We start from the raw sequence: 26,733 nt of genomic DNA on the forward strand, positions 1-26,733 counted from the left end.
CTTTAGGCTTCTATCCATAGTGAAACAATGTAAAAAGTGGCATGAATTAAAATCATTTTTGAGGTGGCAATACCCTACATAATCACAAAATAAACTATACCTCATTATCTGCTACTGAAGAGACATACATCTTTTTTTTTTTAAAGATATTATTCATGAGAGACACAGAGAGAGGGGCAGAGACATAGGCAGAGGGAGAAGCAGACTCCCCGTGGGGAGCCTGATGTGGGCCTCAATCCCAGGACCCTGGGCCAAAGGCAGACACTCAACAACTGAGGCATCCCAAGAGTCATACATCTTAATAAAATAATGTATTTTTACCTCAACAATTCTGGAAAAGTTAAATCACAACACATTAACTGATTTATATATTCAGAACTTAAGATACAATACAAATTAAAAGAATTAAAAGAAAAATAGCAAAAAGTGCTTATAGCAAGGTTGCTGACAGGTATATTTCTGTACATTACACAATATGAAATATAGAATAACATTCTATGATCTCTAAAAAGGATTCCTAAATAATTACAATACAAACAAAACCAAAACAAAAAGTGTTTCTTTTTTTGGTAAACAATATTTTGATAAAAGCATTTATTTGCTAATACCAAATAAGCAGGTTCAAACGCTCTATGTTCAAGTGCAGAGTGAGAAATTCTAGTGTACTCCAGGAGATAATCGCTTTCTGGCTTATTAAAATAGATTATGTTACTATATTTAATTACCTCATAGGTATAATGATTTGTGCCCAAACCACATGTGTACCTCTTCAAACTCTGATTTCCAAAAAATTCTAAAAGATTACAGTATGAAGATTTTAAATGTAGTTTTATTGTATAAATATGAAATCATTTGTTAGCCCAGCACAGATAAAAATCTGAAATAGTGCCAGAGTAAAAACCTATTCAGATACTAAAGTTAGGTCAAAGGCTACATCTAAAATATATTTGTGTGATTATTCTCATATTTGTAATAAATTAGCCAGCTTACCTGTGAGATCCTTTGCTAAATCTGGGTGATTCATTAAACAGTGACTGGCAAATTTCACACTTTCTAATCTCACAGGAACATGAATGTCATTAAATCTACATGGAAAAAGTTGCTAAAGATTAGTTTTGAGGCAAAATAATCATTTTTGATTAAGGCACATTATGTAAGTGCCAATAAACAACAGTTACTGAATAGAAAGTGTGTTATCATTAAAACATTTTCAAAAATGTTTACCATTCTAAAATAAATGAAAGTATATGAACACATCCCCCAATCCAAATGACACACTTCGTAGAACCCCAAATTTAAGAGCTAATTATGATGCAAAAAATAAATATTTAAAACCTGTAAAATCTACTTGAAAAAAATTTATAGGGGGAAAATGCTGGAGGAATAAGAGGTAGGAAGCAAATCATAGGAGAGGTAGAACCAGAAGTTCAAAGATGCATGTGTCATACTGCTTTACAACAAAAAAACATTTCATATCCTGGGATGACTTGTATTAAAGTACTCTTTTAAAGGTCGAGTATATTATAAAAATGCAATAAATATGAAACACCACATGGAGATCCAAAACTGCACATGATAAAGGTAAACTTAACTCTCAAATTTAAAATGGGCTATTCATTCATTCATTCATTCATTCGAGACACAGACAGAGAGGCAGAGCCACAGGCAGAGGGAGAAACAGGCTCCCCACACGGAGCCCAATGCGGGACTCTATCCCTGACCCCGGGATCATGACCTGAGCAGAAGGCAGGCACAGAACTGTCGAGTCACCCAGGCATCCCTTATTTATTTATTTGAGAGCTAGAGTGAGTAAAAACACAAGCCAGAGATGAGGCAGAGGGAGGAGCAGACTCCTCAATAAGCAGGGAGCCTTATGTGGAGCTTGATCCCAGGACCCTGGGATTATGACCTGAGCAGAAGGCAGCCACTTACTGACTGAACCACCAGGGGCCCCTATTATGGGCAATTTTAAAAACATTTGTTAATCACAAATAATCTGTTTTTAAATAGCAAGAATTATTTTTATTTTTGAGTTAATCTCGTAAAATTCATTTAATAAATGTCTCTCTCTGGGATGCCTGGGTGGCTCAGCAGTTGAACATCTGCCTTCGGCTCAGAGCATGATCCTGGAGTCCCGGGTCCAGGTTCCATATAGGACTCTTTGTGTGGAGCCTGCTTCTCCCTCTGCCTGTATCTCTGCCTCTCTTTCTGCCAGTCATGAATAAATTAATAAAATCTTTTAAAAAAATGAATGTCTTTCTTTTTTAAAACATTCCATTTATTTGAGAGAGAAAGAATGAGCACGGGCAAGGGGAGAGCAGAGGGAAAGGGAGAAACAGACTCCCTGCTGAGCATGGCAGGATCATGACCCCTGCCAAAGACAGCCACTTAACCAACTGAGCCACCCACATGCCCCAACAATGTCTTAATAAATAAAAATTTAAAAATATCTTTTATTTCCTATGTAAAGATAAAAATTACAATAATTTTATTTTAATAAATCTTGGATTTAGGATTTATAAATTTTCTAACAGCCAGAGAAAAATGAAAATATTACCATTTATGATCAAGTAAATTACAAAGTATCAAAACACTTATTGCTAAATAATTAAGGAAAATAATACAGTGAAACATTATACATTATATACATTATACATTAGTAATACATTAGTAACACTTCAATGAATCAGAGACTGATTATTAGAAATAGCAGTGAATGTAAAACTCTGAATATAAGAAGCCTCTTAAGGTTGACTTACTTTTTACCAGTAATTGTTATGCTCTAAACATTGAGGCAATCACAAGGACAAGACCACTTCTCTGTTTATGGACAAGTACAGTTGCTTCATTCTAAGTTCCCATAAAATCAAGTTTAATTATTCAAAATAGTCAGCATTTATAGACCTTCAAAATGGTCTGTTCTGAGCAAATTAAGATGGTGTCAGAGGTTTCTCAAATATTAAAATATAATTGACAAATCTAACTTGGGATTATTATAATGAATTTACTTTAAGAGCATTTCTAAGCCCACCTTCTAAATCAGTTGAATTAAACAAGATGAATCTAAAATATTCTCCAGAAAAAATAAAACAAGACAAAATCAGAGAGGGAGACAAACTATAAGAGACTCTTAATCATAGGAAACAAACTGAGGGTCGCTGGAGTGGAGGAGGGTAACTGAGTGATGGACATTAGGTAGGGCACATGATGTAATGAGCACTGGGTGTTATATAAGACTGATCAGTCACTGATCTCTACCTCTGAAACCAATAATACATTATTTATTAATTAACTGAATTTAAATAAAATTTAAAAATAAAAAAATAAACTTAAAAATAAAATATAAATGTTTTCCAGAATACTAACAGTAAAACTGACTTTTCATGCTTTGAAGCAAAGAAACATGTAAATGGAATGCAAGAGCAAATATAAATTTCAGATTTTTCAACCTTACCATCAAGTTGAATAGATTCTAATAATTCAAAGTTCTTGAGATAGAACATTAAAAGTTATCTGAATGAAGACCAATGTCATTTTCAATTTCAAAATCATACAATACCATATTAGTTCACAACATACATCATTCCATTAAATAAGCTATAGACCTAAAAAAATAAACACTAGTAAATGAATACATTACTTGACTGAAGAATGGCATGGAATGGGTCATTATATCTTCAGTTTCATGATTTAAAACTCTTTTAATTTAATTTAAAACTCTTAAGATGGAACATTCTCAATCTTGCCTATTTTTCTTTTTTTTTTTACTCTTGCCTATTTTTCTAATGACATTATTTTAGCACTGAAAGATTAAAAAGTGTTACATGTTAAATAATAAGCACCTTCATAAAAAAATCTGATCTATAATTTGTTTTCCAAGAAAGACAGCAACACAGATACTAAAAAACACCTACCAATTAAAGTTTTGATATGTGTGATTTTAATCAAATGGACCATATTGACTGGCCTCCAAAACATAAGTTAAAATCCATGGAATTGTATGTTCTCTTACCGTCCAAGAAAACACTGCCAAAGAGGACGATTCTGTGTTGCCAAATCAGAATCTTTAGAACCAAACAATTTAGCTAAAAGGCGAACAACAGCTAATCGCTCTTCTCCATCATTGCTCTAAGGAAAAAGAGAAAATAAATGAAGCCAAGGGTTTATTCATCAGATTACAAAAAAACAACATAATACATTCCTGAGAAGCTATTTCATATTTCCACTTACAATGATGAGAACTTTAAAATATCATATGCTCACATTTACTATGTGGAATTTAATGTGATTCCATGTAGACTGTTTGGTTCTTTGCTCTTATTTCACAACCCCTCCAACTGCTAATTTATGCCTACTTCACTGTTTGTTTGCAATCTATACAGACATTGTAGAAAAATGAAGATAATCATTCAATTCTTTTTTTAAAAAAATTTATTTATTTTTTCATGATAGACATAGAGAGAGAGGCAGAGACACAGGAGGAGGGAGAAGCAGGCTCCACGCCAGGAGTCCGACGCGGGACTTGATCCCGGGACTCCAGGATCGAGCCCTGGGCCAAAGGCAGGCGTTAAACCACTGAGCCACCCAGGGATCCCCTAATCATTCAATTCTAACATTCCCCTAGGAGTCTCAGAAAAAATTCTGTGAAGGACAAAGCTACAAATAATTCCCACCCTAATAAATTTTTCCTCTTTTTTTTTTAAGTAGGCTACATGTCCATTGTGGAGCCCAATGCATGGTGTGAACTCACACCTTGAGATGAAGACTTGAATGCTTAACCAACTGAGCCACCCAGGTACCCCCTGCCATAGTAAATTTTCTTAGCTCCAACATAAACTCTATCAGTTAAGATTTTGATATAAGAAATTTTAATCAAGGATCCCCTAACTTACTGGAGAACACAACACTGAAGAATGTCATGATTCAAGAAAACTCATTTTAATAGAAGAACAAGAATGGTAAGAAGATTTAAAACATCAGGTAAACTGAACACTATAAAAAAATCCAAATTTAGTTTGAAGTTGGTTTTTTTTGATAAAGGCCTCAAATTTTCTTATCCTGAATCAAAATATGCTATGAATTGTTTCAGTATCACTAGTGATGTCACATCTTAATATAAAATATTCTGAAACCATATGGTGTGTGAAACTTTAAAAATCACATATCACTAGCAAAATAAAGGCAGTAACAAAAAGCAATTGCTAACTTTTTCAAGGATTCATATAAAGAGTAATACCAGAATGCTAATAAAGAAATATTTATGGAAAAAGACAGCAAGTTAAAAAAACAAAGACTACAAATAGCTATGAATAGCTTATCTTTCAGGAATAGGAGTTTTGTGGGCTAAAATAGGCAAACTTATCAAACAGGTAAAAATGAAAGCTGTCTCAAGGTTTAACAATAATAATTACAAAAATGATTTTTTCTGACAAAGTTTTTCTCAAGTAATGAGAGAACAATGTAAATTTGGACCTTTTTAGTCCAATCAACAAACCAATATGAGTTATTTTTTTTTAAAGAAAAATGTCAAAAACTAAAATAAGTGGAAGTTTTCTTCTATTTACAAGTGACTATTTCAGTGGCTTAGTGATTATTTCAAATGATGTGACATTTTTAATCTGTATTTTTAACTACTGAAACTGAGTAAAAACTCACCCCACCTTTTTAAAATTTAAAATATACTCCTTGAGTAAGACTGAAATATGATTATAATAATGGTAAATTGTTTTTGGTGCAAAAATCATTTGATGTCTTTGAGGTGGTGTCTCCCTCAATTTACTTTTAGTCCACACATAGAAACCTACAAATCTAGTTCTTAATTGCTTCCCACCAACTATCATGTTTAAGGACTGAAGAGGCATGACTTTTCATACTCAGAGTCTATGAAGAGATTGAGAGAAAATATTTTAATGCCTTATACCTAGAAATAATTTGGTATGGAAACATATTTAGGCTGTTGTTAAAATAAACTTTTAATATTAAAAATAAAACAAAATCTTGTTATCCATATAATATTTTTCATGTAATAGAGTTTCTTAGCTTGATACAATGTCCTCTTATACTACAATAGCAAATGTTTATAATGAAGACAATATGGACAATTTTTTTTCCATTTTTTTGGAGAGGGAGGGAGGGGGAGAGGGAGACATACACTCTTAAGCAGGTCCCATGCCCAGTGTTCATGAGTGGAGGCGACAGAGGAGTGAGGGAGACAAGCATACTCCACACTGAGCACTAAGTCCAATGGGGGTTGGCAACAATGAGATCATGACCTGAGCCAAAAGCAAGAGTGGAATACTTAATACCAACTGAACCACCCAGGTGCCCCCAGTATGGATAATTCCTAACCATCACGTATATATGCTGAAAGAGTCTGAAAACTGTGGAGTTCTAATCCTAAGTCTGTTTTAACTGTGCAACTTGGCAAAATATTTCATCTTAAGTTTTTCATCTAAAAATCAGAACTGAAAGAAAGAAAGAAAGAAAGAAAGAAAGAAAGAAAGAAAGAAAGAAAGAAAGAAAGAAAGAAAAAGAAAGAAAAAAAGAAAGAGAAAGAGAAAGAGAAAGAAAGAAAATAAAAACAAAAATAAAAATCAGAACTATAATGTTGGTCCTAACTACACCACAGTTTGACTTAAGGATCAAATAAGATACTGGATATCAAAAACCTTTCACAAAGCCTAGAATATTAAGCAAATGTAAGCTGTTATCACCCATAGTTCAACTGGGATAGGGGATTGAGGGTCAAGACTTTATGTTTTTTGGGGAGTTATAAATCCCTTACTTAGTTGGCTATACAAAATAAGATATGCCCCAAGTCATACAGTAAAACTTTTGTCCTTGATCTATACTACGGAAGATTCATATAGTTGTGACTAAGACCCTTTGAGCACTCAATCTGAAAGCTTTTGATGTTCTAAAACATACCTACCTAATAATAGTGTTTAATAAAATATGTATTATAACGGATAATGCCATTTTTCATATCTATGATTTGTATCACTGTGTTTTATCAGATATTACATAACTAGGAGACTTAGAATTTTCACATGTAATTCTCCTATCACATCCAGATTAGAGACTGTTTACTGAAATTAAAAATGTATACCTTAACTAAATGTAAGAAGATAAATTGAACTCACATTTTATTCTTTTTAAAGAGGAAAACAATATTTATATCTTTTACAATTCTATATAAATTTTTCTCTTAAAGCTTAAAGGACTTAAAAATTATAGTCAGTCCTACCTTTAGTTTGAATTCAAGCTGCGGCATGACAGACAATAATAAATGAGGATCTATTGCAAAAAGTTCCTGAATCAGATCAAATACATGTTCTGACAAATCACTTACGGACGATCTTCCCAGCACCAGGACTTGATTGAAAAACTAAAGGAGATTTAAACAAAAATAAAATATTCATTTCACTTAAAAACGGACAGACTTTTAATAAATGTGAGTCTAAAAAAGATATAATTAGGCATTACGTATACAACTGAAAGGGATGAAAAAAAAAAAGACATTTCAACTACTTATAATGGAATAGTCACTAAAACAATAAATTTCTAAATATCTAGCTATGAATGTTACAGCGAAAAAGGTAAAAATGAATTTATTTGTTAGCTTTTTCCAAATTGAGATGGTATTTCTAGAAATCTTGACTTTCATAAAAACAAAACAGCTTTGGTACTTTAACTCATTATAAAGAATTTTATAGAGAAATTTCCTTATAACAGAAAAACTTTAAAGTCTCAATCTTTTTGCATTTTACTTAAGTCTGATTAATTAGTCATGAGTGTAGTAATAAACTATGTAAAGGTGGGGGCTGAGTTTTTTTTTTTTAATACCCAGAGAAAATAAAATAACATTTAACTCAGAAGACCAGTAGAATAAAAAAGTGATAATTTAAAAGAACGCTAGAAGAAACAAATATCAAAAGCCCCTCCCTGCCAACACATACACACCTAGAAAAAAGATATTTAATTTAAAAAAAAAATTAAAAATGCTAAAGAGGCAGTTCTATATAACTGAGATAGTACATATTTCTGGTAGTATCATCAAACAATGTATTTCCTTTGAAAAGGAACACACATTAGAAGTTAGAAAATATTTATACTGACTACACAGACCCTGGAAAATTTTTTTTAGAAGTTTTAACAAGATTAAATAATGTACTTATAAAAAATGAATACCAACAGAACACTAACTCTGGAAGGATAAATGAAAGTCTGTTGGCAATGATTATTTCTGAGAAGTGAGAACAGGGTATTCAGAGTTGAAGAAAAGACACCATTCACAGTATATTCTTTTGTGAAAAGAAACTTTCCCTTTCACCATGTTTAAATATTAACTTAGTAACAAAAATAATACTAATACTTCATACCATTAAATTAATGTACTCTCACTTAGGTTTTTTATATGTGGAAAATAATTCAACCATAGATAAATGCTACATTCACAAAGATAATCAACTGCGAAAGGAAAAAAAAATGCTAAAGGAAAACAATGAAAACTCTAAATGTAAGATAATAAGGAAATGGTTAGGTAAACTACGTATATATGTCAACTGAAAGAAATATTTATAGCCATTTATATTATAAAGAAATAATTTCAAAATATAGAAATATATATTAATATAGATAATTCAAAATTTATATAGAGTGTGAAAAAAGTTATGATGTGAGCAAATGTGCAACAGAATGAACTGTTACATTAGGAAGAATCATAAGTTATTCTAGATTATTGATTTTTAAGTAGAAAAAACCTTGAATACAGTAAAAAATGTATTTTTGTTAATATAAAACTACCTAAGAAATAAAAGATTTCAGAGGAAAGACTTAGAAAAATAAAGATACAAAAAAAAAGGAGAAAGTGAAAGATATCAGCATATTCAGGAGATAAAAAGAAATATAAACACAAAGGCAGCAAAAGAGGGGATGAGAGTTATAGGTAAATTTTTTTTTTTTTTTAGTTTTTATTTATTCATAAGAGAGAAAGAGAGAGAGGCAGAGACACAGGCAGAGGGAGAAGCAGGCTCCATGCAGGGAGCCTGATGTGGGACTCGATCCCTGGTCTCCAGGATCAGGCCCTGGGCTGAAGGCAGTGCTAAACCGCTGAGCCACCCAGGCTGCCCCTATAGGTAAATTTTTATAAAATATCCTCTATTTTATGCCATCTAAAAATAATGTCAAAGCTTATACTTTATGCTGCTTTTGGGCACATCTAGATATATCAGTTCTTTCATGTATTTGTTTTAAATAGATGAAATCGTTTATACACTAAGGAAAACTATATGTGAAAGGCCTCAATAAATTAATACAATGGATTAAGAATTATATAATTATGGAATAAATATGAACAGAAATACATACATTGGCAATGCATGCCTCAATGGTCTGGACTGTCCTTTTCAATAAGACTTTTGCAAGGTCAAAAGACTGTTTATTTAAGTTCTGAAACACAATAAAAATACACAAAGTTACAAATGAATTCGTGAATTTATGAGACAACCATGACAGTACTATAATTTTCAAATCTACAAACCATAAAGCAAAATATATCACTGAATCCCATTCAAGGTTTTACTCGATATTCTTTAGTCAAGCGGTCTTAAATGCAAAAGCTGCAAATACTACAACTCTAAATCAAAAACTAAAATATATTAAACAGCCAAAAGCCAAACCCTATATTATGTTTAGTTTTATTAAACTGAAAATGGACCCAAGGCTTTTTGGGTTAACCAATTTGAACTGCCAATTATGCCCCCATATCTAAATGAATTTACACACATATACCCTGTCTAACCCACCATCCAAAGTACTTCATTGTCTAATCAACGTGTGATCTAAGAAAGAGTACACCTAGAAAATGTTAAGAAAAATGCTTGGTCAACTAGATACTTTTGAAACCTGAATGTTATGTCTGCTCTTCAAGATTCCCAGTATACTGTAACAAATTAAAGGGTCTGAGAAAGGCCATGGAAAAGACATATTTAATTTTTAAAAACTTATTTGGAAATGGATTTCTTATTTTAAAAAGTACCTGTCAACACCTCTATACTTTGACGTTTTGGACGAAAATGAGATTTATTCACCATCATCTTGCACCTTTCCCAAAAAAGGCTAGGAAACCCTATACTCTAGGTGAGTAATCAGCAAACTTCTCTTGCAAAAACCCAGATGGTAAATATTTTAGGCTTTTTGCATCCTATAGTTACTGCTGCAACTACACAATTCTGCTGATGAGTGTGAAATAGCCAGAGACAAAATGAAAATGAGTGTGGTTGAGTTCAAATAAATCTTTATTTACATAAGCACGTAGTGGACTAGATTTGGTCCACAAGCCATAGCTTCTTAACTTTTTTTCCATTGGCAAAAGGATAAAATTAGCTCAAAATTAAGCTTTCTATTTCCTAAAATGGTAAATTTTACCATTCTAGTTTCTAAAATGGTAAATTTCTAATCTTAAAAGTATTTTGAATAAAAAAAAATACATACATATTTTCTGACTAGAATATAAACACCAAATATGTTATCTATTCCTCTAGTTTTTCCTCTCTTATTTTGCCTGACATATACGCTGCCCTCCCCTTTGTCATACTCTCAAAATTTTGGCCAATTATAGATTTGAATTAATAAAATGCAAATAATACTTGGAGGCAGGAGAACTTCTAATTAATTGCCAGGGTAACTGGATACATTGTTCATCCATCTGATAACAGGTCACTGAACCATTAGAGGAAAAGAGCAAGAGAGTAAATATCAACAGTAAGGTAGGACTGAATACAGCCCTGTGGTAGGGCTTGTGGAAAGCTAAGTCCTTCAGTTCCTTAGGAAGAAATAGCAGAGAGGAACAGAAAGAAGAAACAGGGAGAAACATACAGCTGTGAATCATCTCTTTGCCTTTAACAGTAATCATACAGTTCCAGCTTCTGCCCAAATCTTTTTCTGAAAATGTCCAAGAAAAATGGATTCTGAAAAGAAATACAATCCCTATTTCCACCATCTGTGTTACAGAGGAGGAAATATTTTCCTTCCCCCCAAAACCAACATAAAACCCCAACAAAACAAAACACCTAACCAAAACAGTACTCTCTCTCCTTCTAATTCCCACATTACGTATGAGTGGTAAATGTGAAGGATTTTTGTGTTCCAGGAAATCGGCAGTACTTCACTGAATGAAAATCTTCTATAATACATGTTAATAAATCTTCTAAAAACAATAGCTATAAAACTGATGTGTTATACTATTTTATTGGGGCTAGAAGTGATAGTGGGAATAATTATGTGAAATCATAAATGGTGGAAAACAATTATTTTTCATGTGTCTAGTACTATCTTTAAACATTAACCCTTAATATCTTCATATTATACAGACCTTATGTGCAGGAATGAGGTTAATAAGAATGGAGTCCAGTAATTCTTGAGTAACTCCATCACCTTCCATGATGATAGAACTCATCAAGTCTAACATGTGCATTTGTACCTTCTTATTGTGGCTATTGCTTAAAAAAAAAAAAGGAAGAAGAAGAAAAGGAAATAAAATCAGGCTTACAAAAATAAAATTATACTTCCCAGTTTAAAACAACTATCTCAGATAAATAATTTCATTTGAAGAAGCCATGCCATTTAATGGCAAAGAAATTTTGACCACTCTATTTACTTTCTCCCTCTGCTGACTATAACAACAGCTGTAAGGTATTGTTGTAAAGAATCTTACAAAACCAAAGACCTCGAAAATGAATTAAGTCACTACACAATTAGAATTCAAAGGTGAGTTAAAGTCAACCAAATGAAAACATCAACTTCAAAGGACATCTTTGCTTACATGTCCCCAGACTTTAAAAGGTGATAAAATGTTAATTAAGAAAACAAAACAAAAAAAGTACAAGATAATGAAAGTAGACAGTTTTTCATCCTTTTTATCCTTTTAGATCTTAATACATTCCCCAAAATAAAATTATAAACACCAAAAAACCCCTCAGCTAATATAAGTAATTTCTGCTATAAAATCTTTGTCACTAGAGGTTTTAGTTCACCGATTCTGAAAATCCAAAATCGGATATAAAATGTTTACCAGAATTTATGACTAGAAGGTTCTGAAAATATCATCTGGATATCTCACAAAGAATTTCAAACAAATGGGGTAGCTCTGGTGGCTCAGAGGTTTAGCACCACCTTCAGCCCAGGGCCTAATCCTGGAGGCCTGGGATCGAGTCCCACATCAGGTTCCCTGCATGGAGCCTACTTGTCCCTCTGCCTTTGTCTCTGCCAATCTCTCTCTCTCTCTCATAAATAAATAAAATCTTAAAAAAAAAAAAATCTTTAAAAAAAGTTTAAATCAAGACAAAATTTTAACATCACTTATGTATCTCTTAATTTTAAAAAAATAAACCTGAAATAATGTATAAGAGACCTGTTGAGCACTTGATGATAAAATGCAGACAAAAACTTAAGTGGGTGGAAAAATTCCCACATTAGATAACTCTGTTTCTCAGAACTTTTAGAAGGATACTCCCATTGCATGTCCTCTTCCAAATATCCTATTTTACCTTACTAAAAGCCAATGTCATGAAGGATCAGCTATGTAGTGTTAGAGAGAGTGTATATGGGGGGAAAAAATAGAAATACTCAGCTTGATGCAAAAAAACTGAAGAGAGCATTTAACTCTCAGACCCAAATGTATTTGGGGATGGGAAAGAACCAAAGTGAAGAGACACAAAAACAGACTTAAAATGGTTTCCACAGGTTGCAGTTAAGATACAATAACTGTGAAAGGATTTATCTTCCTACCTGAAACTAAAAAACTGAACAAAATATATGAAATGACAGTTTTTAGACACTGAACATCATGCACATGTGGCTGAGAGAGGGAAACATTTTCCCTCTCTGGGAAATGGCTGGTAAGTTTCCCCGCTGCAGTGTGGGGAAGGAGGATCCTGACAGAACCTAGAGGCTGAATGTGGAAAGACTAGAGTTCGCAGGGCAGAATGTCAGAAGGGAGAGACCTACTAAGACAGTAGGTTTGTAAAGGGTATCCGAGTCTTCAAGTGCTCGCTTACTGATCAGCACATGCACGTGAGGAAAAGTCTTGCGTTTGGGAAGGGCACCACCTGAAAGGAGCAGAGGGAATAATCCCTGGAACAAGGGTCTTAGAATAGTGCATGTTCCAACCACAGAGAATATCTCACAACTCATAGGGCATCTTGTAATCAGATTGGTAAACCCACATACCCAAGCTCAACAAGCCCCAAGCACAAGAAAAAGAAAGAAAACTCCACCATGGTCATAATTAAATTGTTTAAAACCAGTAATGAAGAGAAAATCTTCAAAGTGGGTAGAGAAAGAAAAAAAAGATACATCATGTACAGAGGAACACAGATTAAAAATGATAAAAACTTTTCATTAGAAATAGTGAAAACCAGAAGATGGAATAACATCTTTAAAAGTACTGAAACAGGGACCCCTGGGTGGCTCAGCGGTTTAGCGCCTGCCTTTGGCCCAGGGCGCGATCCTGGAGTCCCAGGATCAAGTCCCGCATCTGGCTCCCGGCATGAAGCCTGTTTCTCCCTCCTCCTGTGTCTCGGCCTCTCTCTCTTTCTATGCCTATCATAAATAAATAAATAAATAAATAAATAAATAAATAAATAAATAAATAAATAAATAAATAAATAAATAAATAAATAAATAAATAAATAAATCTTTTAAAAAAAAGTACTGAAAGAGAAAAAAGAAAAGAAAAAAGCCTATCAACCTAGAACTCTTTTTTTTTTTAAGATTTTATTTATTTATTCATGAGAGACACACAGAGAGAGGCAGAGACATATAGGCAGAGGGAGAAGCAGACTCCATGCAGGGAGCTCGATGCGAGCCAGACTCAATCTCAGGATCCTGGGATCATGACCTGAGCCAAAGGCAGACAGACAGATGCTCAGCTAAGCCACCCAGGTGCCCCTCAATCTAGAACTTTTACCATGAAAACAACCTTCAAAAATGAAAGTGGAATAAAGACATTTTTAGACACATAAAACTGAAGAATTCTATCGGCACCAAACCTGAACTATAAAAATGTTTTGTTTTTTAATATTGTATTTATTTATTTTACAGAGAGACAGAGAGAAAGAGAGCGCACGCACAAGCAGGGGGAGTAGAGAAGGGAGAGGGAGAAGCAGGCTCTCTGCTGACCTGAGCCAAAGGTAGTCACTTAACCAACCATGCCACCCAGGTGCCCCTGAACTATAGAAATATTAAAGGAAGTCCTTCAGACTGAAGAAAAAGACCATCACATAAAAACCTGCATTGACACAAAAAAATGAAGAACACCAAATATAAATCAGTGAGCTCCTCTTTCAAAAGGCAAAATCTTTTTATTTTATTTATTTATTTATTTATTTATTTATTTATTTATTTATTTATTTATTTATTTTTGCTAGTGTTCTTTTTTTTGGCAAATCTTTTTTTTAAAGATTTATTTACTTATTTGAGAGAGCACGGGCACGATCGCACATGAGCAGGGGAGGGGCAGAGGGAGAATCTTCAGACTCCCTTGGGAGCAGGGAGCATAATGCAGAGCTAAACCCCAGGACCCGAGATCATGACCTGAGCCAAAATCAATAGCTGCCTGCTGAGTAACCCAGGTGCCCCCAAAAGGCAAGCCTTTTATTTACATATAGCTTGTTGTGAATTAATTAGATAATTAAGTCAATAATAAACTTAGATCTTTAGATTCAGGAAATAAAAATATTAACGGATCAAAGAAAGGTGTGTGCATATACAAGTAATTGTGAGAAGAAAGAAGTATAACAGCTGAATGGAAGTAGACTTAAGTGGACAGTTAAGGTCTACTACTGGGGCAGCATGAAGACAATTTTAACAGTTTTAAAATTGTGTTGGTGATTCTAATTTTAAAAGAAATTCTCTTCTCTATATTCATATGTCTTTAAAATGCTGTTCTTCCATGAAGATATGGAATCTATCTAACCCAATCTCCAAATCTATCTAACCCAATCTCCAAATCTGGGCTTGATTATGTGCCTTCCCTGGCCAATGAAATGTAAGTAAACATAAAGTGAGTAGAGGTTTAAAAAGTGCTTGTGAGAGAAAGCATACTTTTTCTTGCTACTGTTGAAACTCAGTCAGCATTTGAGAAGGCCTGGGTTAGCCAGCTGGATGATGACAGTGTGAGAGAGACACACACACACATGACCTTACTTGTCCTATTACTTCAGCCAATTGACTGAATTGTCCTGCCAACTGACTGCATATACAGGAGTGAGTCCAGCCCAGACAAAAAGAACTGCTAAACAGAATCAGGAGTTAAATAAAATGGGGTCTATTTTAAGCTAACAATTTTGGGGTTGTTTTGTCATGCAGCAAAAGCTAACTAATACAAAAGGTAAAGTTTATATATTTTATCATTTTTTATAGGCCTCTAATAAGTTGTCAAAGGAAGCTTTTTTTTCATGTAGTCTCTTTATAAGCTTCTATTTCTATACCAATTCAATCTAGTTCTTTCCTGTTTATTCCAGGTTAAATTCTATTCCTACCATTCTAAGGAAACAGAAAACATGACAGCATAGAATTCGTAAAAAGTCTATAGAAAACTCTAAACGTGTGCTGCCCAAAATGGAAGCCATTAGTCAATAGTAATTTGGCCATCGAACACCTGTAGTATGGATAGAGCCACAAGTTGAAATACTAATGCTTTTGGGGGTGCCTGTGTGGCTCAGCTGATTCAGCACTGGACTCTTGATTTTGGCTCAGGTTATGATCTCAGGGCCGTGAGACTGAGCCTCATGAAAGGCTCCATGCTCAGTGGGGAGGCTGTTTGAGATTTCTCTCTCCCTCGGCCCCTCCCACTACACCTACATTCATGCTCATGCTCTCTCTCTCTCTAAAATAAATAAATCTTAATATATATATATATAATAATAATAGTGCTTTTGGATATTGTGAGATAAAGTATTATCAAAATAAATTTCTTTGTTTCTTTTTAACCTTTCTTAATGTGGTTACTAGAAAATTTAAAATTAATGTAAGATATATTATGTTTGTATATAGTGCAATGCTACAGAACACATCTCATAATAATGCTTGGTTTAGTATACAAAAAACCAAACCACAACAAAACACTGAACTGAAATCAGAGTTTAGGCTCTTCTGTTCAGTGATTTGTCCTTGGACAAGCCACCATACTCCTTTTCCCTATGCATTAATTTCTCTATTTCTATAAAAAAAAGAGCAATGCTCAAGGTTTTTTCTAACTTGAAAATGAGAAGTCAGTAAGCTTAACCACTGAGGTACTATGATTTACAGCACTCACTAATGGTACTTAAAATACTTAAAATTTCCACTTCATAATTTAGTATTTCATTACATAAGGTTTCACACCATTTTCTTTTTTAAGAGTCAACTAATATAATTGATATCTAACTTGAAACCGTAGTATAAAGGCAGCTTTCAGACAACAGATTTGCTTATTTTCCTTTTCATGTCAAGTCTAAGGAAAACATTTCATTATAAATCTAAAAGATCTTAGTTATAGTACACGATGCTTCACTATGCACAGCAAGAAAAAGAGACAAACAAATGCTTAAAAAATAACTTACTTGATCACTGAGAAGAGAGTCCTAAAAAGCTGAATAAAAATTTCATTGCAATCTTCCAATTCGAAGCAGATGTTATAGGATTTAACCCAAGCTAAGTTCTTAAATAAATAAATAAATAGATTATTTATACTTGCACAGAATAGTTACACAAAAGCAAACTCATTACTATAATTTAATTTTTAGAATTACAAATTTATATTAAAGCTTATAAAGGTCCAACTATATAAAGCTGTTAAAGTTGTCATATACTCTGACCTTTAAAAAGACATATATGTGTTGGCATTAACCTACTCTAATGAAAAAATATTAAACTGTTAAGAGATTAGTAGACATATATACATACTAAATATAAGGACTGGTGAAAATTAATTCAACTTAAACCCTCTTCACATTAGAAAAGAATAAAAACAAAAAGATGAAAACAGACGTTCAAATAACATAACAGATTTTCCAGTGGAATGTATTTTATCTTAAAAGATATTTTATTAAGTGGGATTTGTATAGAACAAAAAAATTCATCTTATATTATAAAGTTTCTGTAAGGAATTTTCTATTACATGAGTAGTGTGATATTTATTAAATTTTTTTTTACCTCTAATAAATAAAAGTATCTATTAAACTGTGGACTCTTTGTATCCTCCAAACCTTTTAATTGTCTGGTAATAAACAAAAATATGTCCTGTTAAAAAAAATGATAAAATTAATTTAGATACAAATACTTATCATTCACAATATACTAATAATAGTCTCTCTATACATATTCTCCATTACATACTACAATAAAAGAAAATTCTCCTTAGCCAAATGACTTGGGATTGGCTTAGTCTGTTACTCCAAATAATGAGAATAGAGCAAATTATATAAAATTATATCTTTCAGAAATGATAATAAAAATTATTACTGCCATAAATCTTTAGGCTTTCTCATTCTCAGAAAACCGTAAGTTCTACATCTTGTTGTCCTTTCTTCTATTACAGAACTTCCACTTTACTATCTTCACAGCATGGTGAACAATTTGCAGCATGGTAAACAATTATCTTCATTTTAAGGACCTGGACAAGAGTTTTTCCATTACTACTTCCTACATGAAAATAGTAATTTTCAGTATGTAGTTTGAATTTGATGTGTGGTTATAAATTTGTGTGGAACAAAAACAATAACAGATTAGTTGAAGAGTCATACTTTTCATGACAATAGTGTGCCATTTCTTAATAAGCTTTCTTTAGAAGTTTTAACCCAAAATAGAATCAATATGCAAAAAAATGACTTTAGGACAACTGAAAAGAAAGAAGTTCAAAATATTAAAATTTATCAAGAAGAAAATTATTCAGAATATGAAGTCAGCTCAAGAGATCAATTCAAAAGAGTTCCTTGAACATTTCAAACAAAGGCAGAAACCTCCAAGATAAGCATAATATAATTCTGCATGTAATGTGCAAGGGGAGATAATCATTTGAATATATAAATTCCGTTACACTATTGTTTTAAAAAAAAGTGTCACTAAATCTACTTCTATCTCTTCAATTCAGCCATCTGGGCTTTGTGATGGGTTATCAAAAGGGTTACCTATGAGCAGACAGGGACTAGTTTTGATCTATACCTTTCAATGCCTCAATAAAAATACCAGTCATTTTTGTAGATATGTAATAAATTTTAACTGAATAATTCATTTTTATGAATAATAATAAAAGCTATGTTCCTAAAAGGTAAGCTGAACTATAAAAGTAAACTAATTCTATAAAGATTATATTTACCTTAAGTTTATCATGGGAAGTATATGGAGCTTCTGGGGCATAGATTCGAAAAATGTCGGCCAAACAACATGCTACAAGGAGACGCACATCTTTATTGGGATTCCTGAGGAAAAATTCAGATGCAAGATGCAAGGCTAGTGGGAGATACTGCTGTTTTTCATCTTCTGAATCCTGATCCATATCCATAAAAGTTTTTACTACCATCTGTAAAAATATATATATAAAAAAAACATACTCAACTCCTGATACTTAGAAATTAGTAGTAGACATATGTTTTTAAAACCTCATGTCCATTAAAGCACAAACTAGTAATCAGTTACTATCAGAGGATTCACAATCAGTTTGTATAAATCTTCAATTAAGACTCTAATCATTTTACATCTAGTCCAGGTAAAAAATTCTTAGCCTCATACATATAAATTCATCTGATATTTGCAACATCATCATCAATTATGTTTCTTTTATATTTTATTATCAAAGCTGCCTTGATTTCACACTTTAATAGGTTTTGCATTTCACAGAAAACCATGTTCAAGCATTTTTATGTAGTTTATGATTAAAAGCTGTAATTATAAAATAACCTGTTACTTACAACTACAAAATTAACAAGTGTACATTTTAGAATCACTATAAAACAAAAAGGTCCATGCTCGTGAACTGGAAGAATGTTGTTAAAATGTACATACTACCCAAAGCAATCTACAGATTCAATGCAATTCCCATGAAAATACCAATAGTATTTTTTCACAGAACTACAACAAAGAATCCTAAAATTTGTAATGAACCACGAAGTACCCAAATTGGCAGAGCACTTCTGAGAAAGAACAACAAAGCTCGAAGTATCACATCCCAGATTTCAAGGTATACTACAAACTAAGGTAATTAAAACAATATGATTACTAGGGGATGGGGAAAATGAGTGAAGAGGAGTTGGAAGTACAGGCTTCCACTTATGGAATGTATAAGTCATGGGGATGAAAGGGAATACAGTACAGGGAATATAGTCAGCGGTATGGTAACAGATGGTAGCCACACTGGAGGTGAGGACAACATAATGCATACAGCTGTGGAATCACTATGTTGTACACATGAAACTAATATAACATTGTGTGTCAACTATACCTCAATAAAAAGAAAAAAGAATTAAAAAAAAAACCCAGTATGGTACAGGCACAAAGCAGCCCAAAAATAAACCTGTGCTTCTATGGTCCATTTATCCACCACAAAGGAGGCAAGAATATATATTGGGGAAATGACAGTCTCTTCAATAAATGGTTCTGGGAAAACTGGACAGCTACATGCAGAAGAGTAAAACTGAACTACTTTCTTATACCATATACAAAAATAACATGGATTAAAGACCTAAATGTAATACTGAAAACCATAAAATTCCTAAAGGAAAACTATAAGCAGTAATCTCTTAAACATCGACCTTAAGCAGTATTTTTCTGGATCTGTCTCCACAGGCAAGGAAACAAAAGCAAAAATAAACTGAGACTACATCAAACTAAAAGGCTTTTTACACAGCAAAAGAAACCATCAATAAAACAAAAAGGCAACCTACTAAATAGAAGATAGTGACAAATGATATATCTGGTAAGGGGTTAATATCCAAAATATATAAAGAACCCATGAACACCAAAAAACCCCAAATAATCCAATTTTTTAAACTTTTTTTTTTTTTTTTTTTTTTTACTTTTTATTTATTTTTTTATGATAGTCACACACACAGAGAGAGAAAGAGGCAGAGACACAGGCAGAGGGAGAAGCAGGCTCCATGCACCAGGAGCCCGATATGGGATTCGATCCCGGGTCTCCAGAATCGCGCCCTGGGCCAAAGGCAGGCGCCAAACCGCTGCGCCACCCAGGGATCCCAATCCAATTTTTTAAAGTGAACAGAGGACCTAAATAGACATTTTTCCAAAGAAGATATACAGATTGCCAAAAGACCCATGAAAAGGTGCTCAACTAATCACTAATCATCAGGAAAATGCAAATGCATAAAATGTTAAAAAAAAAAAAAGGGGGGGGGCAGCCCTGGTGGCTCAGCAGGTTTAGCGCTGCCTCCAACCCAGGGCATGATCCTGGAGACCCAGGATCGAGTCCCACATCAGGCTCCCTGCATGGAGCCTGCTTCTCCCTCTGCCTGTGTCTCTGCCTCTCTCTTTCTCTGTGTCTCTATAAATAAGTAAAATGTTAAAAAAAAAAAAAAAGAAAATGCAAAGAACAATGCAGTATTATCTCATACCAGTCAGAATGGCTAGTATCAAAATGGCAAGAAACAAGTGTTGGAGAGAATGTGGAGAAAAGGAATCCTCGTGCATTGTTGGTGGGAATGTAAATAGGTGCAACCACTGTGGAAAACAGTGCTGAGGTTCCTCAAGAAATTAAAAATAGAAATAACATATGCCCCAGTAATTCCACTTCTGGGAATTTACCTGAAGAAAATAAAAACACTAATTAGAAAAGATATAGGCACCCCTATGTTTACTGCAGCATTATTTATAATAGCCAAGATATGGAAGCAACCTTAATGTCTACAATAGATAAGTGAATTAAAGTGATATACAAACATACATGCACACTCAAACACTAGAATATTAATCAACCATAAAAAATGAAATCTTGCCATTCATGGGAGCATGGGTGATCCAACAGGATATTATGCAAGGTAAAAGAAATCACACAGAAGACAATCTTATATGTATTGAATTTTGTTATTTTTTTCTGTGCCTGCTGAGGTGATATTTTCTTCCTAATTCTGTAAATAGAGTAAATCTCATTGATTGGTCTTCAAATTTTAATCCAAGTTTCTATTCCTAAAACTAATTCTAGTTCTAAGTTTCCATTTTAAAATAATGCCAACTAGGTCATAACACTTGTGCATTGCTAGATTTTTTTTAAAGATTTTATTTATTTATTCAGAGACACAGAGAGAGGCAGAGACACAGGCAGAGGGAGAAGCAGGCTCCATGCAGAGAGCCTGACGTGGGACTCGATTCAGGGTCTCCAGGATCACACCCTGGGCTGCAGACAGCGCTAAACCGCTGAGCCACCGGAGCTGCCCTGCATTGCTAGATTTGATTTGCTATTATATTGCTTCAATTTTTACATTTACATTCATGAAAGAAATTGGCTTATAACTTTAAGACAACTTTGTCCACGGTTTTTTTTTTTAATATTTAAAAATTTATTTTATTTTAGAGAGTGTATGTGAGAAGGGGAACAGGGAGAAGGAAAAGAATCTAAGCAGAGTGCACTGAGTTTGGAGCCCAACACAGGGCTCAATTCCATGACCCCAAGATCATGACCTGAGCCAAAACCAAGAGTTGGACACTTAATCAACTGAGCCATCCAAACACCCCCAACCTTGTCCATTTTAGAAATGAAGTTATACTGACTTAAATTAATAAGTGATCCCTTTCCTTCTATTATACAGAAAGTTTATAGTAATACTGGTTTTATCTTTCTTCCTTAGTGAAGCTCAACTGATCAAAGAAGGAATCATAATGTAATTTAGAAAATATTCTGAACTGAATGACAATGAAAATATAAACTATCAATACTTGTGGGATGCAGTTGAAGTTGTACTTATAGGAAATTTATAACATTAAATGTATACGTTACAATAGAAGAATGAAAATTCAGTGATTTATATTTCCATCCCAAGCAGTGAGAAAAATAGCAAATTAAATAAAAAGGAGGTAAAATGAAAGGGGGAAAAATTAAAACAGATATCAATGAACTGGAAAACAAACATACAAAAGAAAAAAACCAAACAATGACAAATGCTGACTGTTGAAAAGACTAAAAGAATTGACATGCTTCTATAAGAATTAATCAAGGAGGAAAGAAGGCACAAATTATCATTGTCAGGAATTAAAAAGAGGACATATTATCCATCCTAATAATACATGGGGGGAGGAAGGGGCTGGCACTGAAAAATACTATCTGAATAATCCTATTTCTATGGAAAGAAACTGAATCTGAAATTTAAAACCTTCCCACAAAAAAAATATCCAATGTCAGATGGCTTCACTGGTGAAAAGTCCCAATCAAGACAACTATGTATAGATAGGCATACAACTGGTTACTCTGCTCAGAATACCAAGCTTCTCCTGACATTCTGTTGTTAGCTTTGTATCTTGGTTTGATTATGCAGTCAGTAACTAGTCAGTGACAGTCTATTTACTGTTAAGTACAAACATCTCTGAGATGTTAAGCCTTATTTCTTGCTTATCTATTAACATTTTGGTAGAAATTGTTATCTAGTTGGAATTAATAATATAATACATTAATATACATTATTCTAATAATACATTAATAATATAAACACCGGGATCCCTGGGTGGCACAGTGGTTTGGCACCTGCCTTTGGCCCAGGGCGCAATCCTGGAGACCTGGGATCGAGTCCCACGTCGGGCTTCCGGTGCATGGAGCCTGCTTCTCCCTCTGCCTGTGTTTCTGCCTCTCTCTCTCTCTCTCTCTATCATAAATAAATAAAAATTTAAAAAAAATAATATAAACACCTGAAGTTTAGGGATTCTTAAAGAAATAAAGAACACCAAATGTGAGTTGTGAACGGATCAAAGAAAATCTTAACATTAACTTAAAGTAGGACTAGCCAGGTCACCTGAAATTATCTGATTAGGCTCCCTTTCACATAAGTCATCTAATCTCAACCAACAAAATAATCAAAACTTTTATTTAAGGATGAGTAAACTAAGGAACAGTTTAAATCCTCATGCAAGCTGACAAAAGCCAAAGGAGAGAACATGCAAACCACAGATATTTTGAAGGCCACTGAAGTGTTTGAGCAACAGCATAATATGGTTAGATTTGCATTCCATGAAAATATCTTTTTAGTTACGAGGTAGCCAGAAAATGAATGTCCCACTCAAGGTTGATGAATCCATCAAAGCTAACTCAGCCAAACTCTCAAGTCACTAGTGACATCTTACAGAGTATTTTGAAGCAATCTGAGCACGTTCAGTGACAGGCAAGAAAGATAAAGTAAGAAGGGTAAACTATACTACTAAATGCCATAACTAAGGCCCTTAAATTTTATAGGAAAATTATACAGGACATGGGAGTCATCAAAAATATTTCTCAGTAGTAAAGTCTATGTATTTGCCATCTATTGCTATGTGACAAAATACCCCCACACTCTGTACCTTAAAACAATAAATATTTCTTTGTCACAGTTTATGTGGAAGCAGAATCAGAGAGTAACTTAGCTAGATGGTTTTGTTTGAATTCTCTAATGAAACTCTAGTCAAAGTTATAATCATCTGAAGGTCTGATGAGCCTACCAGATATGCTATGAAGGTAGTAGCTCATTCCATGATTGTAAGACGGCACTGGATTTTGGCAAACGACATCAATTACTCTCTTTGGGGGCTCTCTCCATGGACAGCTGCTTGAGTGTCCTCATGGAATGGCAGCTGGCTTTCTCCCAGTGAGTGATCCCAGAGCGCCAAGTCATTAATAACAATCTTTTATGACCTAACCTCAAAAAACATACACTGTCACTTCTACAATAGCCTAATTAGTTACTCAGGACAGCCCTTCTAGTTAGAATATAAGGGAATGAGGATCATTCATGGCCATGTCGGAGGCTAACTACCGTATTATGTCTCCTCATATTTACATCTTGCTTAGTCCTCTCTCAAAAAGACACCGGGTTTGGTCATGTGGCTTATTTTGACCAGAGGGACATTAGAAAGAGTAACGCAAGGAGAGGCCTGATAACTACATGCATATAGATGCTGGAATGCTCCCTACTGGAACCCAGCTACCACAGTGTTAGGAAGACTGGACTATCCAAGAAAGAAGAGACCATGCACAGAATCCTAGAAAATGAGACAACACACAGAGGCAGACTGCATAGGGAACTCAGAGTCCTAGTTGAGCTCCCAGCTAAATTTAGCTTGTAAGAGTAACCCAGGCTGACACCATATGGAGCAGTCATATCACAAAACTGTGAGAAATAATAAATAATTTTAACCCACTAGATTCTGTTTTACTATATAGCCAACAATGAACTGAAACCACAGCCATTCTGCAGTTTTTAAAACATGCCTTTCTGTACTGCAGAGGCAGGAAAGCTGAAAATTATATATCCTGAGCCACCTTACAATAAAGGTTATACTTGTAATTTGGTTTAGCTAATCAGAAGCACTTATTCATGATTTGGAAAATGGAAATGTGGAAAAGGTTGTGTTGCTATTCTTTCTGCCCTCTTTTTGGCTGGCAGCTATGGAATGAAGGCATTTTGTGGTATGTGGTAGCAGGAGCATTAACCTTTGTGAAGACTTACAGGAAGGATATAGCCATTTTGTGCTGGTATTGATCTATTAGATGTGTGAGGTTTTGGAGTAATTATTATGGCAATGGTTTACTCATGACAATACTTCCAAGAGATAGGTACTATTATCATCCTTTCCTTATGGATAAGGAAAGTTTTGCACATCTAGGTCCTGGGTCACATAGTCTCAGAACAAGATCAATACCAGCACAGAAGGGAAGGAAGAAAGTAAAAGAAAATATTAGAATGCACCACATATGATAAGGGTATAAATAATATAGTTGAAATTTGGTTTCACATACATGACTGACCTGGGGAGCACAGTATGAATTGAAGTATGTTTCTCAGCATGGGTTGTGGTTCTGGAGATGGATGGTGCTGATAGTTGCACAACGTGAATGAACTTAATACCACTCAACTGTATGCTTAAAAATGGTTAAAATTTTTAACATAAAATACATCTATGTTATGTATATTTTACCATAATTTTAAAAATCAGTACAAATAACTTCTAAAACTGGGGAGATATTTTTCTTAGCTACATGTTAAGTAATGTTACAACCAAGTGAAATAAACACAAATACATCAAAACATGTTTAAAAAAAAGTTCAGGATGAAGTAATAATAGTGTAATAAAAAATAAAATTTAAAAATCTGATCCTTTGGAACCAGCTAGTTTTTTAAAACTTTCTGAAAGGAACGCTATCACATCACACAGAGAGTCATAAAATATAGAAAAGTATAGCATGCATGACCTAACCTGGCAAAAACACAGAAGAGGAGGACTATTACTGTCCCCATGAGCCCAAACACAAACATCAAAAATGGAATCTTAAAGAACTATTCAGTGTTTTTGTTACAAATGGCTTTGCATTTATATAGGACACTAGAGCAGGCAGAGAGGAAAAGAGTAAAAGTGGAAAAAGTTAACATCTGAAGAACACAGGAGGCTCTTTTTACTATTCCTGCAGCTTTTCTAAGTCTGCAATTATATCAAACTAAAAAACTGAAATTAAATTCATTTGCCAAGGTATAAGACAAACATACATATATTAATAGTTGCAATGAAAGTTTCACCAAACAAGACTTGTCTTAAAAAGAAGTTTCTGGTTTTAATAGAATGTATTTATCACTTCATCATTAGCTTGATATAGAGATGTTAAAGATATGAAAATACAATGATACAAAATATTCTAATTCTACTTTCAAACCTTAAAAAAATAAATTACAGGTTTCTTTTACCTAAGTTTCGTCAGGAAAATAATTTTTGTCTGTTATCAGCTGTATCCTCGATGATGAGAACAGTGATTGGAACAAAGTACGTGGGGCATACACTTATTTTTTTTTTTAAAGAACACTAAAATTCACAAAATGCTTCTTTAACGTATACTCTGATTACATATATACATGAGTGTTAACAATATATACATTATGACCCATGATATATATTCCTACCATTCTGGCTTAAAACTTACTCAGTTATAGATAATCAATCAGTAAGTTAACATCTGTTTCCCAGAAGTTTATTTAGAGTTTTAAAGTAAATATAATCCTAAATATGGGTCAATAGCAAGGGTCACAGCTGGAAGGGAGTGACATGGAAATAAGGACTGAGGAGAAATGGAGAGCCCATGCCCCAACTAAAGACAGAGCTGGCTTTAGCTAATTACTGCCAGGTGACAATGCAGTAAAATATTGCAAATTCATCCAGGTGATCATGACACACAAAATTGTAAGAGAAATCATCTCATTTGAGAATTTGAGCAACTCCAAAAAGTTCAAACTATCACAAAGGAAAAGCAAAACATGTCTACATGCTCTATGTGGTCCTCAAATCAACAATCTACAAATTGTTGGAAATATTTTAAAGGAAAAATGTTCAGGGGCCTGGGTGGGTCAGTTAGTTGACCCCTTGAGCCCTGCATTGGGCTCCATGCTCAGCAAGGGGTCTGCTTCAGATTCCTTCTCCCTCTGCCCCTCTCCCTAACTTGCAGGTGTGCACAGTTTCTCTCTAAAATAAATAAATAAGGGATCCCTGGGTGTCTCAGCGCTTAAGCGCCTGCCTTCA

The 26,733-nt window shown here is 33.8% G+C and overlaps 1 protein-coding gene across 1 annotated transcript in view; it reads right to left on the bottom strand.

Annotated features, from left to right (window-relative positions):
* Positions 1-26,733, bottom strand: part of PDS5A (PDS5 cohesin associated factor A) — a 152,612-nt gene that overhangs the window by 74,464 nt on the left and 51,415 nt on the right. Inside the window, exons 3-10 of the mRNA XM_055326255.1 lie at positions 18,359-18,562; positions 17,197-17,283; positions 16,605-16,702; positions 11,375-11,501; positions 9,370-9,450; positions 7,247-7,387; positions 4,013-4,128; positions 991-1,085 (exon numbers count right to left, since the gene is read on the bottom strand). Coding sequence (XP_055182230.1) covers positions 991-1,085; positions 4,013-4,128; positions 7,247-7,387; positions 9,370-9,450; positions 11,375-11,501; positions 16,605-16,702; positions 17,197-17,283; positions 18,359-18,562 — 949 coding nt within the window. The remainder of the gene's footprint in view (positions 1-990; positions 1,086-4,012; positions 4,129-7,246; positions 7,388-9,369; positions 9,451-11,374; positions 11,502-16,604; positions 16,703-17,196; positions 17,284-18,358; positions 18,563-26,733) is intronic.

The sequence above is a fragment of the Nyctereutes procyonoides genome, unplaced genomic scaffold, assembly GCF_905146905.1.
Source record: "Nyctereutes procyonoides isolate TBG_1078 unplaced genomic scaffold, NYPRO_anot_genome, whole genome shotgun sequence".
Classification (NCBI taxonomy): domain Eukaryota; kingdom Metazoa; phylum Chordata; class Mammalia; order Carnivora; family Canidae; genus Nyctereutes; species Nyctereutes procyonoides.